General features: G+C 40.7%; 1 protein-coding gene across 3 annotated transcripts in view; it reads left to right on the top strand.

Moving 5' to 3' along the window:
- The window catches only part of LOC124168540 (homeobox protein homothorax), an 822,993-nt gene that overhangs the window by 85,050 nt on the left and 719,629 nt on the right, over nt 1-18,314 (top strand). For all 3 annotated transcript variants that reach the window (XM_046546881.1, XM_046546882.1, XM_046546880.1), the window contains exon 4: nt 10,471-10,521. In XM_046546881.1, coding sequence (XP_046402837.1) covers nt 10,471-10,521 — 51 coding nt within the window. The remainder of the gene's footprint in view (nt 1-10,470; nt 10,522-18,314) is intronic.

Raw genomic sequence — 18,314 nt, 5'->3', positions numbered from 1 at the left:
CTATCTGCCATACACCTACGTTTCCACACGAAAACCATCCCCCCCCCCTCCCCCCGGACCACCACTTTCCCCTCCACACACACCCTCCTCCCCACCCTGCATACACTCTATTTTCCGAAATGCGCCCGCTGATTCTCATTTGTCGGCCGCCCGGCGGAGCGCGATGCTTTTTTGTTTTATTTTTCCCGCCCTTTTCCCCACACCACGTGTTTTGCTCAATTCTCTCTCTCACCCGCCGCATTCGACGCTTTATCCTTCCTCCCCCCACCCCCCCCCCCCCCCGAAACTCATCCCTCTTCCCCTCCCCCCCAACCACCCGCATGACTTTGCGAGACAAAAAGGCGATTTCCGCAAAAGCTGGGATGCATTCGCTTCAACCAGTGTTTTGAATGTGTATGTGATGCCCGCTGACCGGGTGGAGGGAAGGTACGGGGCATCGGGGAGGATTTTTTTTCCTGTGTAGGAAACGCGTGCTGGTCGCCCACTGGGTTTGGGTTATCAAAACGTTTCGCGGTGCTTTTGTTCCCAGCGAAAGCCACGGGACGGACGATTTGACGGACACGTTTGTGGGCTCGAGGCGGATGGAGTACCCATGACTCGCGAAGTGTCCACTATTGTCATTTTATTTTTTATTTCTCTGCATGCACCTTTCCGTTCTACTATATACTCTCGGCCGGAGTAATGGCCAGCGAGGTGCTTTGTGGGTAGGCTTTTCGGTGTGCCAGTCCCCCTTTGAAAACAGTGCACTTCGTAGGATGCGACGGATATGACTCTTGTTTACTTTCAACTGTGATAGTAAAAGGGCTTTTTCGTCATATTCATGTTCTTCTCTTACGACTGGCACAGGGTACACGACGAATGATGTATGTTCATGGATTGCCATTTCCTATTATGTCTCTGCTTATTAAGAATCTCCAGTGCGGTGGGAATAAATGGGAACGAACGGAAAGCTTTGCGAGTAGCTTAAGTTAGACCCGAGGGTAGAAAAGGTTTGGTAGATGACAAACTCTATCGGGGAGCTTGAGTCCATTTTCCTCGCACGATGAATGACATTCATGTTCCGTCCCTTCACCATCATAAAAGCATATCTTCGGAACTTAAGATGTAAAGTATAAGAAGTTATCTGTACTCGCAATGGAAAAATACACTCTGCTGCATTCTGCTACACACAGGCTGCTATCAAGTAGAAGAGTACCCTGCTAGCAGGTAGCACTTGTAATAAATAAGGTTTATTAATACCCTATCAAACGAAGGAAAATTTCCGACCATATTTTCATTCAATTTTGATAGGTGATTATTAAGAGAGGTTTCCCTGAGCACTGTGCCTAATGCATGCATTGGTAATCTCAGACGATGTAAAACTCCTATTCTCTCGTGTAGAAACTAGGTCCCTGTGACGTCGCGTGGAATGGCATCGTGTGGACAAATTTTTGTGGCGTGTTTTGCAAATGAAGTTAAAATTGACCATTAGCATTCATCTAAACTGGGATTTCTAAAACAAAATAAGTTGTATATTATGAATGCACTAATGGTGGGTAACGAATCGCAATCAATGCCTCTCCTTTTCTTTGATGAAGGAAACTAACCTATTGGCTGGTGGCGACGGTAGTGGATGCAGTTTGTGGTGGGGGCCACTCAACCTGGGTGGGAGGTTAAAAGTTAAGGGGAGGGGGGTGAAATCAGGGTGCGTATTAAAGCTCCCTCAACTGACACTTGACAGTCGTAATAAAACGCAGGGACGCGGCCCGTAAATTACTTTGCGGCGGACAGTGTGTGAAGCGTCTCTGTGTGGGCGAGATTCCCTTTTGCACGGTCCCCACCCACTACAACCCCACCCCGCAGATCTCCATCCCTCGCGACCGCTGCATTCTTGAACTCTCCCCCCATCTGACACTTCCATTGTTTTTAATCGTCCGCGTACCGATGGTCTCCACCGCCTCTCTAACTTTGGAATCTTTGCTTCTATTTTCCCCCGCCTGCGTCTAAGCTCGTGCCGTCAGCAAGGCTTTTGCGCTCACCCTTACTAGGTTACACAGCGGGATATGCGTATCAATGCGTTGCGTTCATAATAGTATGATTAATTTTTATTTTATCAAATATTTCCGTTCCTCTTTGAGCCTTCTAATGCTGGGAGTAGCTTTGTAAGGTATATCTACCGTGATCGCCTCCTTTTTCAGTCACTGATGTTTGTTTGTCGATCTATGATAAATTGAATTAAGCTTATTATGGCTAATTTCATGTGTATTAGATCGCTATACAATTACACATTTTTCATAACATAAGACTTCTTATAAATCTGCATTTAATTATGCTTTACTTACGTTTCAATAAATAAAAATGCATTCCTAGATACACATCCTAAATTCATTCTTTTAATTAATGATAGAGAGTTTGATGCTGCAGTCAACTCTTTCGGCGGTAAAAATATACTGCATTCAAAATGAGTGTGAAAGGTAAATTCTTTAGAGGAACTTTCAGCATATGTATGTAGCATTTCTTTTGCCTAGTTATACATGCATACCATGTTAATTAACTGCATCCTAAAATAATGTTTTAACGCTTACCTGATTTATTTACCGCCCTCTCTTTTCCCTCTTGCCCGGCCAAAAACGCTCTGACACTCTTGATTTGCATGCACTTTGAAATGCATCAAATGGGACCTCTCCTGCATTGGTGACATGCCAGTAACCCTTCCCTCAAACATGATGAGTGCTTTGAGGTGGAAAATAAAATCATTATTCAACGTATTCACTTTGGTGGTATATTTCACGGAGTGCCAGCTTTATTTGACAACTGTTAGAACTGAAACGTTTTGTTTCCTACCTATCACAAATCTAAACGCTGTATTTCAGCATTTCTGAGGCAGAGGAAATATAGTAGGATCTTGATTTTGAAAATCAATTTTCGCTCATAATTTGTTTATAAAACTACCTGTGAGCGAAGACTACTTAGTTTGCTTATTTGTAATGATGTGTACCTGAGTTTAATCCTGAATCAAACGGGGAGTATGTATGATAAGAATTCATCTATTTCCTCTTCCTAATCGTTCGGTTCTTTTTAAAAATGTTCGCTTCGGCTGTTTTATTCTGTCAAGTTTTTTTTGGGCTAGCGGTTGTCCCATATTTTGATTTTTGATAACCCCCTTTAATACTCAGCATAATTCAACAGACGCGATGCATCTATGGGTTGAGTACGTACTGAGTTTACAGAGCGGTCTTCGGATGTTTTATGCTGGCACAGCATGCAATATTAAAATCGAGCAATTTAAAAATATATATTCGTTCGTGATATTTATCCAATTTTTTTCTCATATTTATACATTTTTCTGCTGTATTTCAGTTTCATTTACGTTTCAAGCGCATGGAGGCGTCTCAGTACCTCCTCTACCCCCGGCCTTAATTACGCTTTGATGCCGCTGAAAATTATTTCTCTTAGAGCTGAATTTTTTACCCTCCCTTCACCGTGGTGTGACTTCGATGTCCAATTTATGACAGCTGATGCGTGCGCCGGACGTGGCGCTGTTAGCCGCGAAAAGATTAATGGACGCGGTCGCTGGGAAGGGCTCGAGGCTTTTTAAAGTTTGTGTCCGGGCGTCGATACACCAGCAGAGATGCTCCTTAAACCCGAGTTTCAGCCGCTGCGGACCATATTTGTGGCCATATTTACTGCGCTGAATCTGTTCTCCTGCGTGAGTTACGAATGTTACGTTTCTTAAACAAAGTAATCGGATGGATACACATGTGTCCAATTGTGTAAGGACTAGCTTTAATATTTGCCTAGCCGTTTGTTTAAACGGCGAAATATTTTTAAAGAGCAAGGGGTCCTTTATTTTGATAACGTACAACGTAGTTGGGATAAGACAATAAGGTAAAATGAGATGTTTTTAGATTAAATGCATGCATTACTTGTTGGGGTATTCTAACTATCACTAGTATGATAGGTTGGCTCGGCGCACTAATGTATGTATTTGATAATCTATACCTATGATTGAAAAATCACTGGTTAAAATTTTCAACTCACATTTTCGCACAATGGGGAACTTGCATGAATTTTTTTTATTTCACAGGCGGACAGAAAATTATTTTCTGAATACAACAAAGAAAACCGCATGTAAATCTGAGTTTTCCTTCGCGAGATATTTAATGATAAATATTACGAATTTTAAAGCGCGGGAAAAACTCCCTCACCCCCCAAGCCACTGCCGACGAAGCCTCGATGACGTCAAAGGTGCCTAAACATCACGCGAAGCTATTGTTGTGATTGTTTGTAATAGTTGCCAGCAGTTGTGAGAGCTTCGTTTGTTAGACGTGTTGATTATTTTATATTTAAAGATAAATATCCGACGATAGAGGCTTGGAAGCCCTCGTATTTTGCATTATTTATAATATTAATATCTGAGTAAGGGCATAAAATATAAAACTGGAGCAGTTAAACCAAAAATTTGATAATACCTAAATAACATCGTTGTAGGAGTCTGAGCCACGGCCATTGGAAAGGGGATACGTTAATTGTAAGTTGATGTTATCGACGGCATATCATTCATTTAAGTATGTAATTAGAACGATTTTGATGTTTACTAATGTCCGCTTAGCTTTTATATACAATAACTTCATCCGTTTATTCGTAGGTACCGGAGAATTCGTCGTTTAGGACTGTCTGTGCTTGTATTATGGGGTGAATTCCAGTCAATGCAACTTTTGCTCGCTGATTGGAGACATCTAGGAACATTTTTGTGCCAAAATAGTGTTATTTTCAACGTGACATCTCCCGTTAAGCTACTGCTAATACGAATTTAAGTATACCGGGACTAGCCACGGTGATAACTTTTACGGGAGTCACCCGCAATGCACAATTGTGCGAAAAATCCACAGAGAAAAAATCATTCGCCTTGACCGGGATCCCGGTCAAGGCGAATGATTTTTTCTCTGTGGATTTTTCGCACTACTGCTAATAATCACAGTGCCAGTGGTTGTAATGCACAAAGTTTGACAAGGTTGAAAAATATCGGCCATGAGTTATCAGTGTTCCATCGTGATTGAATTGTAAAAAGTGCTACTACGCTATCGATAAATGTCTAACAGTAGTGTAAAAATTGTCAGTGGCGTGCTAATCTCCGTTGTTCACCGTAGATATGACATTTCACGATCACGCTATTGAAATAAAAACTGTGTGTGAAGTTTATTATTCCATTATTTCAACGTATAGTAGTGAGAAATGTCACCTGTGTCACTTGTGTGGGATAATTTAAGGGTTTAAATCAGTGAATAAATAGTTGTATTCATCATAACGAGTTCTGTTATTGTAAGTTGTACGTGATGAATATAAGAATGTGATAGTGACATCCAGTTTTTGATAAGAGTATTTGCCTATTTCCCACTATATTATTATGGTATATGCTAGTATATTGTTTATGGATTTACCTATATTATTGAAATAGGTTGTAGCTTGTGTGTGTGTTGGCAGCGGAACCGATTCGCGATCTCACATGTGGATTGTGTGCAGACTGTTTTGCTGTGAATTCGTACCGTAGGACGGATAGGACTACCTTCTCCGTTAATCCGGCGTTGCCAAATTCAACAGCACAGCTTACTCTAATGTCAACAGCACAGCTTACGATCGTTATCCTCCAGTATTACAAGTTTCTTTTACAACTCGATTTGCCGCCGACGTATAGCAATAATTTGTCTTAACAAATTCCATGAGGGTCGTGGCATCAATTTTTGGTGTCCTAAAAATAGGCTGGTGTCCTAACACCCCATGCCACACGTCTTTTAGGCGGCTTGCGGGGTATTATGTAGATGTAGATGAATTTCAGGTGTACTATTCGAACGAGTGGCAACGTTATCATCCATTTTTCTGATAACCAAAACACACGAAGTGAAACGCTTGTACTTCATCATCCCGATGCCGCATTATTAATATCCCAAGTAATAATCTAGGCACAATAGCAATAGGAAAACTTTCCCAAGAATAACAGAACAAAATAAAGTGACGATGAGCGGCTAAATACTCCCTCAAAACAAATTTTACACCATGCGCTCAGCGTATTTCCCAACTCCCTACGGTTGTTTAGGCACCTATGACGTCACGCCTGGCCTCGGCAACGCTCGGGTGTCTTCGATCAGTGGTCGGCTCAGAGAAATTTTTCTCGATTTTAAATGTCATTTTTTTATTTCTTTTGATGTTGAATGGAGAAACTGAAGGTATTTTTGCGAGCTAATGTATCCATTTGATTATTCAAAATAGTTTTTAGAGCAATCTACGACCCATGCAAGTTCCTCATTTTCTAATTAAATTGCCTTTCCACATCTGTTTTCTTGGTGTGTAATGTAATACATTATGAATTGTTAAAAAAGCCTTTCGCTGTAATTCTAAATAAAGTATTACCCAGGAATTTATATTTCCTGCAGTAAAACTCAAAGTTATCCATGTCTTTTTTTTAATGACTATCATGGTAATTCGCGTTATGCAAATGCTAAATCTTTAATCCGTGACATCACTACTAAGCAGTAAAATCGCCAGGCTGAATAAAGAAACTCATGTATCTTTAAGGCGAAAATTTATAGGCTTTTTTATTAATCTCTTCTGGGCGTAATGAGTTTTATCTTAGATGACGGCATTTCAGACTCTAAAAATGACGTTATATTAAAAATTGAATGAATAGGATATATATTTGTTTCTTCTGTGCCTCTTCGAACAATTTAATTGAGCATCGTTCCTCATATGAATGCCGCAGCAAAGAATGGCTACTTCTTTGTTATTCTTTCGCGCAGTATAAATAATTTTATCCTTACCCATGAGAAGGATACTAATGTCGCTTAAGATGGAGCGATAACTCGGAATGTACATTTTATTCGAAATTAACATTGCGAGGCTAATTTATTGTCAGTGCCACTGTGGCACATCAATCAAAGCCGCGAATCAGCAAAAAACTTACTTATTTTCTTTTTCTCTTGGCCTTCATATAAGTAGGTATTCTGATTCAAAATTATGTGCGTAGACCTAGCACGATTTTTCATGTACCCAGATTTTTTAATACTCGCTACATCTCTGAAGGATTTATTTAAATTATTAATTGAAACGGTTAAATGTGTGGGTACCTCCATTTAATTTACATCCATATTCGTGCCAACAATTCATTAAGCATAGTGCTAGTCACTTTTGTAGGCGATATATGTATATCTTCTTCGAGCATGAGACGTGGATGACGGAGGTAGTTCCATGGTTACGATGCGTTTTTGTTGAGTTGCCATCTTATTAGATTTAAACAAACATCGCTGGTCATTATTTTAGCTCATGGGTCATATGAGAATTGAATCAAATTTGAAGGTTTGTTTTCTCAGTATTTGCTGCCACCCCGTCCCAAATATTACCAGATTACGTTCTTTTGGTTGTAACATCGCTTTATATCATGAACTATCGCCAAAATCCGGGCATTTTTGCTCTAACTGATCACCAGTATTTGGGACCGGCGAAGTTCGCCTGCAGTGCCCTACAGATGGACCGTTTCAAAGTGTCTCGAAATAATGATGTCAAACAATATGCAGCAAGCAATCAATCAAATTTCATTAGTTTCCGCCGTGAGCCGCCCCCGTTGAAAGGGCGCTGACCGCAACAATGAGGCCCCGCGCCTCCCATGATGCCTCACCGTCACTCTTCGTACTCGCTCCGTGATCCGTGCTCGTAATCACTCCTTTCGGTATCCTCCAGTAATTCACCCTCCCCAGCCGGGCCACTATACACGGAGCGGCCATTTTTTGTGCGCGCTTACGAACCCAGAATCACCTCACAATCCCGATTACCAGTTTTTCACCGAAAGGGAATATTTACTCGTTCCAAAGTCAGTGTGTCGCCCACAGTGATCATATTTTTTTTTCAGCCGTCAAAGACAGTCGTATCAAATTAAAGAGTAAAGGCCTGGCTACCAGAATATTTTCGTACGTGCTTAGCTTGAAAATGTCTACGTTAAAAGAGAGATGCCGTTCTACCCGAGTCGCGGAGTGATGAATCTCCAAATCAATGATTTTTCTAATCATCCACACTTATTAGGTTAATAATCTTGAACCATTCATTTGAACTAAGAGAATGAATTCTAAGGAGTGATAGTTGTTCGAAGAAAATGGTTTTAGCCTTTATGTGATGGAATTTTGGCATGTTTGAAGAAGATAACTGGCAAGTTTACACGACAAGAATTTTAATTCCGACCGTTTTCAATGTATTAAAACTTATCTTAGCTGAAACTCACGAAAAATTCATCGAATTTGGAGGAAAGGATTGACTGTTATCTTAAATCTGCTGAAAGTGACGTCAGCATTCTGAATTTCATGCTGTAGCTTCGGTAAAAACGCGTGTTATATACCGCGAATACATTTTCTATGCTCGTTGCCATTGAATTGGTGCTAGCGTGAGTAGAAATTTTTCTCGTAAAATCCCACGCGTTTCAGAAATGTTGAGATCATGGCTTACGTTTCCGCTAAACCTCTCGACCGCTGCCTTGCCATTATCATCACAATGATGGCTGTGCGGGAAAATTTCCGGCTCATTGGGATTTATGAGCCTCGTCCTAAACCTCGAGGAATCGCTGTTAATAACGAGGCCTAGAGCGAAATTCTGTCATCCTCCATCCTCGCCCGCTTTCCTCCGACATTCCTGGTTCTTCCATCGCCGCTCCACATCTACCCCAGGATCTTCTAGGTTTTATGCCGCGGTTTTTTTTATTCAGTGACCGAGAAGCATCCAGTGGGATTCCTTGTGTATTTATGTTCATAGTAAATACAAAGAAGAGCTCTCGGAGTGGTCGCGCATTGGTCACAAGCTGAGGTTTGCATAAAACCCCCAAAATCAATTTCGTCACGAAAAATGGAATGAGTTAGTTAAGTAAATACTTTTTGACAGATTTTATTTAAAAATCCTTCTAAAAAGCTTTAGGAAAAGACGGGACAGCCTTGTTGGTCGCATTATGAGGCATGATGGCCTGATGAAGACAATCGTAGAAGGACAGGTGGAAGGGAAGAAGGGCAAGGGATGGCCCCATATGAGTTACCTAGGACAAGTCACAAAGGATACTAAAAGAGAATAACTGAACCGCTATGAAAAGGCTAGCAGATAGAAAAGAGGAATGGAGAGCTGTGTCAAACCTATCTTAGGATTGTTGGCAAATGATGATGATGAGATTTTATTGAAATTAGAAAACTTCTCCTAAAGGCCGTAGCCAAAAAACATTTTCGGGGGTTGGTATAACTTTTATGGGGTTACGACTTAACTAAGACCATTTTTCATAAAAAATTCGGTGGGGGGGGGGGGGTTGTTGAACTCAGAGAAGACTCGCTTACTACTACATTACTCTCCTTGTTGGTTAGTGAAATTTAATGAAAATAAGATTTTTCAATCGAAATAAACAATATGTAAGCAAATACTATAGTCAGAATCATCCAATCAGACCGATATTGATCGGGGGTTCATCCGTTTAAATCTTACTCACTTATGAAGAAGCCAAAAACGATATTTTTAAATTTACTTTTAGATTGTATACTAACTACTAATCTTCCTCATTGGTCTTCTTCCATTTTTGCCGAGGTTCTTGTTCACTGAACCGATAGACGTCCAATGGTATGTCTCGTGTGTGTTTACGCACATGTGAGACGCAAGCGCTAGGACGTGTCTGAGTCCCTTCTGGAGACACGGCTTATTGGAGGACGTGATCGGCGGGCCATGAAGGAGATCCCTTTACTCTCGCGGCAGCTGTGACTATTGGTGCGTTGAAAGGGACAGCAGGGGCGGGCAAAAACGAAGACTGTTCTGAAATGGAGACGAATGGAAGTGATGAAAGGAAAAAAAAAGTTGAAGTCGGTAGTCCGCGGTGATATAGTTGCTTGAATTAGCATCACGCGTAATCCTTGGCCACGCTGACTTCATTTGAATGGAATGCCATCGTGAATGAAGTAGTGCGATTGTGTGATAGAATTCCTCAGCCCCTTAAGGTTACCATGGTATTAAGCGAAGTGAGTGTATTCCTCTGAATGCGCCCTTACTTATCGAAATTATTACTTCTCTGGCCAGCGATAGGCGTGTTGCAAAGTTTCTTTGTATTGCCGATATGCTGGACAAATAATTTGTAGGGAACCTTACTGTTGTCGTGTAAAAAATACTTTCGTCAAACATTGGTTTTACACTATCATCCATATTATTTAATAGACTAGGGGAAATTCTCTCTTCACTAAGCAGTAAACTGAATTTATAAGGAATACATTCACGTTGGTAGAAGCTCTGGTGGTAAGTTTTGGTTTAATTTTGTGTCAAAACACAGTAAAAAGTTTTGAATAGAGCATAAAATTATCAAATTCAACGTTAACTAAAAACCCTGTTGCCGTTTCTTGGCTTAAAACGTTTTAGCTTATAGCTTAATGTATTTCCACAAAGTGTTGACGTCATTATTTATTTTATAACGAATTTCTTTCCTTTTACTTACAGATACGGCAAGAGAAACCTTACTACATTGCTGATCCTGAGGTCGACTCCCTTGTAAGTATTCCTTCTTTTACTTCTTCTCGAGCTCTTCAAACATTTCTTGCTGCATGGTAGGAACAATGCAGTTGCAAAATACACACTAAATTCCACTTATTTGTTGGATTTTCTCCTTACTTGTACTTACGGTTAACTATAAGTAATAAAATAATGGTACACAAGTAAATAAATTCAAGACAAAATGTAAAATTTACGAGAAGGAGAAGAAATAAATGGAGACAGGTCGTAGAAAAGTTACATAATGAGAGATGAATGGTTTAATATGGTGGGAAGATGTTCAGGAGGAATTATTTTAAGTGCGAATAAATTAATGAAGTAAGTACAAAGAATGTGGAGGACATGGTATCATATTACGAGAAGTGTAGCAGCAGTAGTCGAGCACCATCTTCCGTATATTCCATCAACTTTCCTCGATATTTTAAAGATTAATACGCCAAAAGTTCACACCTTTCTTACTTCTTTTATTTCACATAAAATACAATAGCGTTTTGAATTAATTCGTCATTCACAATAATCAGATAGTAAGGTACTAATTTTGATCACAAACACGCTATTTTCCAGAAGTACTTTAAAAATCTAAAATATTAGTCCATTAAAGTCTATCGGGATCAAACTTTTCCTTGCACTAAATATCTGTACAATAATGACGTCATGTTTAGTATCATATTTGTCGAATGGAATCTCGCGCTAAGAGGGATCGGGATTCCTTCGAAAAATATACGCCTCTGTTCGTGTTTGAACCCAGACTCTCAACATGGGATGCTGGTATTCTCGCTGGCACGCCAACCCCTGTGCCTTATCTCGCGGTAGGACATGATCTCAGTTCCGTGTTGCGTGGACATGCGCCACCCTTCCTCGATGATGACCCTAATCTCGTTTAATCGCGCGGAGCCTTAACGCGGGCGGGGGTAATCAACGGAGCAGCCTACGAAGCGCGGCGCGGCTCCCGCTCCGCGCCTCTCAGGGTCTCGACCCGTCACCCGCCGCTAAGCCGAGGCAGGTCGTCCGGGGTGCGTGGCTGCAGCGTGCGGTGTCGCGGGGGCGAAGTTATTGGGTGCCGAGGCTTGGTTAGCATGACCCATAGCGTAGGGGGAATGTCGACATAAGGCCTACGGAGTGTTTGACTTGAGGAAGGTGGTCGAGTACGGCGGCCGGCTACGTTGACCCGGTGATTGAAGAGTGAGGCACTCACGTAAACCGCCGCTTGAAATAATTAAGAAAAAATTATCTGAAGAGATTATTGTCTTTGCAAATAAATCGTGCCTCCATCGTAAAAAAAAAACAATTTCTCGATCCAAAAATATCTGCAAAATAATAAAAACTGTTGCAGATAAATAATTATGTAGTAGGAACAAGTATCGTAAATGACAAATAAAGGGGACATAATAGAGTTACTGTATCACGGAAGAATAATATTCGAACAATTGTTCCAGCTGACATTGAATAACAACAGAAATGCAGATTTCAAGGAAAAAGCAATATTTTTTCGATAATATTTATTATATCGGATAAATTTTTGGTGGGCAACTTCAATAACCAACTTCTATACAATAAATATAGTAATAAAAGTTGAGAAAAATTGCTTTGGTGCTTTGCGACCGGGAATCGTTTGCTGTTAGCAAAATTGAATTCGCGTGGAAAATGGAGTTTTTCGACGAAATAACGTTTTTTAGATATAAGTTAATGTAAAGCGTGAATATTGACAGAAATTTTTCGATGAAAGCCCACTGAACTATCGTCAGACTTCCGTAGACGGCGCGTTGCCTTCACACAGGGGCGCAGCCAGGAATCAAGGATGGGGGGGGGGGGGGTTAGGTGCAACTAATACTGGGGTTTGTAGGGGTATGGAATACCCACCAGGATAAGTAGTAGGTGTGAGATTAATAAATTGCGGAATTTTAAGATAAACGGTTCAAAACGGTAAGTTTTACGCCTTTCTATTAATTCTTACTCTAGTCTATTAGTAATATCAATCAAATTAAGTAAAATGGATTTAACTTACAAATTTCTCTGGGCTCTGGGGGGGATTGAACCCCCAAACCCCCCCCCCCCTCGCTGCGCCACTGCCTTCACAAGGAAGTTCACTTGGCTGACGAGGTGCCTTCAGGATTTTCGGAGTCGCGGGGCGAAAAAAATGATCGATTAATGCATCGGATGTAGTGGAAGACGGGTGGGGTGGTTGGCTAGCCGGAGGGCGAGGAGGTCTGAGACAACTGGCTGAGAGGAGTTCTCCTTCATTAAGTCGGGAGCCCTGCCACTTGGTCCCTCTTCGCATTCATTCGGTGACGTTTACGAAGAATGAATATACACGAGTGGTCGCGGGAGAATCGGGGATGACCGCACAAATTCGGCCTCTTCGGTAGGAATTATGTGAATTTAATTTTCAAATCGTGGTACTAAGTGGATTCCTATTGTTTAGCGGTCGCCTGGAAGTTATTCCATCGCGATATCTTCCTCCTCTCGGCGTGTGTGGCCGTTGATTAGCATTTTCGAGGGACGCGTGCCGCGGGTACCAAACTAATCGTCGCCCCGCTCCACACCCGTACTCATCGTGTGGAAATGAAGGCGATAATCAGTTGGTTGATGAAAGGCCAGCGTCTGCTCCTATCCTCGGTTCGCAGCCGTTTCGAAATTGAGGACGAAATCGACACTGCAGCTGACACACCTTGGATTCTCACGCGTTGTAGAGTGGAGCATGTTGTACCTTATTCACATCCTGCTTTTGATCGAATTTGGGGAATTTTATATTGATTGGAATATTTCCGGAATAACCAAATTCAACGTTGAAACTTTCTCCGTTGAAGTTTCGCTGTCTCCCCGTGGGCGTACCCAGCGAGGGGCAGTGGAGGGGCAGCTGCCCCCCTCCCTAGCAGCAAAAATCGCAAATGTCCTTGAGGAAAATAATATTTTTTCAAGCAAATCACCTTAATAACTAATAAAGAGCTGTTATAGTTTCCTTAAAATGTTGATTACATTCACCTTTTCCATGCTTAAATCTTACATACAACTTGAACAACCATTGTTTACCCCCCCCCCCCCCCCCCAATTTTGATCCTGATTACGCCCTTGTGTCTCCCCTCTCACATGAAAAGGAGCGTAGGGTAGCATTGGCTCTTGGATTAATAGTATCTCGAATATTACTTCAAGCAATGGTATAGTGGAGGTAGTTACCAATGATGGTTGCTGCCATCAGGTTCGTTGCATAAGAATATCTAAAAATTGCAAATAAATTAAGTGGATGTTTTGAATTAAGCTATGTCAATGCCGTTAAAAAGTTCATCTGTTCGTTATTTATTCTCAAATTTAGTGCTCGAAAACTTTCCTCACGTACCTACCTACTTCAGGCTAATTTCATTACGTGATACAAAGTTCACCGGGTCATCTAATTTTAACATATAAATTAATACAACCAAATAACGAACGAAATTAAATAATTGAATCTGAATGAAATAAATAAAAGTGGAGTTAAATTAAATTAATAAAGTTATATTATATAAAATATGGAAATGAATATGGAATTGGACAAGGCGCAACGTTACACTCGCTGCAGTCGACATTCCAGGTGAGAGGCGTAGTGTGCGCCATGCATTTCCTTTGTACGTGGGTGTTTTGTTGAATGGAATGGGATAGGGTGGGGGGTTGTGGGTGGAGATGGGAGGAGGGGCAGTTCGCACCCAAAGCGGGGGCGAAGGGGGGCAGCGGACGGGGCAGGTCTGCTGGGTTTCGCCCCGCGAATTACTCCGCGTCAACGCCCCTGTTTGTTACAATGGGCGGATACGACAAGTTCGCCAGTCGACGCTCCGGCCGCTGCGTCTCCCTCAACACTACACTCTTATCCATCTCATACTCACTGAGGCCTTGTTTTCCCAGCATCCACCCGGGGATTCGAATAAACTTAAAAACCGAAGCGAAAAGTAAGAAATCGCCCACCTGAGGTGGAAGGTTAAGTCGAAAAGTATCGGGCAAAAAAATAAAAGGCGGAAAATCGTAAGATTCTCGTCTCTTTTGCATCCAAGCACTGACTTCATTCAGTAGGTAGCATGCAGCCCCTTTAGCCATTCAAGCTCTTCAGTTACTGTCCGCCCTGTGGTGGAACTCAGCGCTTAAACCTTTCCAACATCTCATTATCTTGATTTCAGTCAAACGCACGGTCGTTAATTTAAGTCCTCCGTTCCCCGAGTTAACCTCGCGCGGACTTGTAGAAGGCGAGTCTTTAGTTCGAGTCTTTTGAGGCATTCCTCTCCTTTTTTATATAACTGTGTGTGTAATAGCGTTTGTATCCCACCCGATGTCCGTGTCGTCCGTTGTTTAGCAAGTACGTTGACTAGTCGTTTGCTCTTTTCATTGAGATCTTAGCTATTTGAAAAATGAACGAAGGATCGAGGCGACGCCTCGTGTGCTTTTCTTGTCGAGGAGAGGTAAATGTCTGCTCGCGAATTTATGCCCCTGCTTCCGATCGTCGTGATGGGGCCCATAAAAAGGTCATCTCCATGAAAAAGTGAGTGCCCGAGCATTTTTTTTCCTTTCATGGATATCTGCGGTAAAAGTAGCGCTTTCGGAATATTGTTTTTATAACCGCGAAACTCCATTTACTCGCCAACTCTGAAACTCTCTTTATTCTCCGTTATAACGCGCTTCAACGAGAAAAACTACTCGTTGCCTCTGGAATATCTCGCACCATCCATTCAGAGAGGTTTTTTTTACAGTATTTTGCCTTAATATAATATTTATTTTAAATTTTTTTCTGTCGCTCAGTGAGTTAGGAAAACATTTTGGAATAGTTTTACCACCGCGATTGAAATTTAAAATAAAATGTCATCCTTTATACGCTATATTTGTTTTCTATACCATGCGTATTTCAAATGCATACCTCGGAACGAGTAAAATTCGTTCTTTTTAAATGCATTAAATTGAATTCTTTATGCATGCCGACCCATGAATTTTATTACCGCCATCAAATGAAGAATGCGTTAACGTTTACCATGTATTTGCAACGAGAATGTTAACCATGCGATACAGCTGTATATAGATAATCCGGAACCGTAATCATTGGAAAGAATATGAACCGGATATTAACATTTATATCTTTCTGCGTCGTTTCCATTCTTCGTATTTTCATTTAGCTGAGCTCGCATGAAACTTGTGAAGGGTACTTTAATGTGCTCGTGAGTTTTTTTTGGTCCATCATTGAAAGCTTCATCATCTTAAAAAATAAAATCATTTACTCCCTGAATATGCAATGGTAACGATGTTTGGTAAGAAATCCATCGCATTAAATCGATCTTTCCCCCACTCCACTCTGTTCAAATAGCGCTTCCTAACCGTAAAAATTGAGCCTAAATATCCAATTAAAAAAAACCTCTTCACGAAAACGTCGTGGTTAATTTTTTCAATTCGATTTTCCCTTGGTTCCGAAGTTGTTGCTTAACCCCCTTCTGCATCCCACAATGACCGCGATTTCCAACCAGTTCTTGACACTGCAATGGGGTAAGTAAATGGCATGCAAAAAAGTCAGCTATCGATGTGCTCAAAAACAATCTGGTCATTAAATTACCGCTCTGAGCATTTGTATCGGTTGGGCAGAAGGGCAAGTGATCGGAAAGGGTGTATAAAAAAATAAAAATCACGAGGCCATGGCGATCGGGAAAACTTATTAAACCTAACGATTACTCCCGACTCCAGGTTCAGAACGGGTTCCAAGCACAGCAGCCAATCTTTTTCGGACCTTTTCGAAAACCTCAGTGCGAGTATGTTACTCCTGCGTCTCGTCAATAAAGTGGGCGAAATAAGACCCCTTTTCGTTATTTCCCACGGGCGTAAAAACAACCATTTTTCGTCCTTATCTCGAAAGGCTTGGCGATATTCGGTGACTGTTCCTCTTATGCTATAGGCTCGTTTGGTATCCTGCCGAATCCAGTTTCCAGACTCAAAAATCACCACAACTCGCTTGTGACGGGGGTTAAAAACGCATTGCTTTAAAGTCCCGATTGCTTTTTGAGCACATTCGGGGCAATTTCTTCGGCTTCCCGATGGACAGTCATCCGTCCGCTTTGGTCACAGTTCGACAGGGTCATTCTTTCCCCGTCAGTTGCCCTTTGGCAATAGTTTCTCCATCGGGAAGTTAGACAAATACCGTTCTTCTTCACATCCAGACTCGAAAAAACTGTTGTGTGAGAAAATAGTGCGGCAACAATGCACTCAAAGACGTTCGTAAAGGAGTAGCTCACAAGTAAAAGAGTCAAGTGTATCCATTGGTATAATATATATTAAATTTTGCTTGCTTAAAATATTCCCCGTTATATATTTTTAAAATTTATTTTGTGAATCATAAAAGAGACCATGCTATAAATACATAGACCAATTCTGAAAATCAGCTTAAAGATAAAGCACGTGCCATTTCCGAGGTGCCGCATTGATATACATGCATCTTCCCCGAGCTTGATTTCGTCAGTGACTTGGAAAAGCCGTGTTTAAATGAGAGTCTGGAAGTTTCTAAATATTTATGGGTCGATATTTTTTCATTGCGTTCTAAGTCATAAAGATGGATCTTCTAGAAATATCCTATTCGTCTAGTGTTGAACATTCCTTGGCGTTTCAATCGTACCATTTCGAAGCATGTAAATTCTTTTGCGATTATCAAAAAGCAACGTCATAAAAGGGAACATAAACCATAAAATTGAGGTAAATATGAAGAAGTTTCGTATTGTTTTCGCGGAGAATAACTACAGTGTATGAGTAACATAGAATGACACTGGAAAAGCTTTTCATGGTTTCATTCCATGGTGGGATAGTTAAATTTCCACGTTGAGACCGATGAATAAAAAATCTTTAAGGTCTTTTTACAGCATCGTGAACGATAAATGTCAATCTTTATCTGGAATTTTCTTTTTATAGCTTATATATGGGACTTAAGTCACTTCTACTGGGAATTTTACTGGATTCTGAATCCGCGTTTCATGTTCAATGCGATCGTTAGCTGATTGGTAACTTCTACTCTCCCCTTTACACTGAGAGATTTGATATTAAGTTTTCCCTTGAAAATCCCATTGCATCTCCTCGCATTTCCCACCAACCGATAAACACGAAATTATTTGGACACGTCCTGCACTTAGGGTTGAAAATTATTCCAAAGAGAAGTCTAAGAGTACTCATCATCATTTACATCTCAAGCATTTGTTGAAATGCATTCTCATTGATTCTCCTTTGGGCATGAAGAATATTTTTTTTGTTAATGATAAGATTTTGCTTCTTTAAGTATATGTAGTTTCAATATGCGGAGGAAATGACTGTATATAAATTTCGAAGCTCTCTTTCGTACACTTTCGTATCATTTGTACCCATTTTCTTTCTCCTGGAAATAGTTGATTATGATCCTCATCGAAATAGGCAAGCAAAAATATTTTCAATGGAGTTTTGAATTATGCCAACTCCGGAACATTCAATCAAAATATAATATTTGGAATGCACTATTTTCTTTTGTATCTACATCATTGAATAAATTTAAGTAATATTAGTGAACCATCTTGCACAAGAAAAATAGAAAGTGTAGCCTACAGTTTCGTGATAAACTAGTGCCATCTGATAATGTAAAAGAAGTTGGTACCTTCTTATATCAGCACTGTTGAATTTTCAAGTTATCACTGCGGAATTCTTTGAAGAATGAAATCCTCAATAATATTAATATTGGCCAATAGTATTCAAGTACTATCATTCCATATTACTCTCATTTTAATTAGGAAATTGAAGTTGAATCAGAATAAATGAAAATAATCGGTGTAGCTATAGTAACC

This window comes from Ischnura elegans, chromosome 11 (genome assembly GCF_921293095.1).
Source record: "Ischnura elegans chromosome 11, ioIscEleg1.1, whole genome shotgun sequence".
NCBI classification, from domain to species: Eukaryota; Metazoa; Arthropoda; class Insecta; order Odonata; family Coenagrionidae; genus Ischnura; species Ischnura elegans.
The sequence above is the reverse complement of the archived record's forward strand: the minus strand, read 5'-3'. Positions and strand labels throughout refer to the sequence as shown.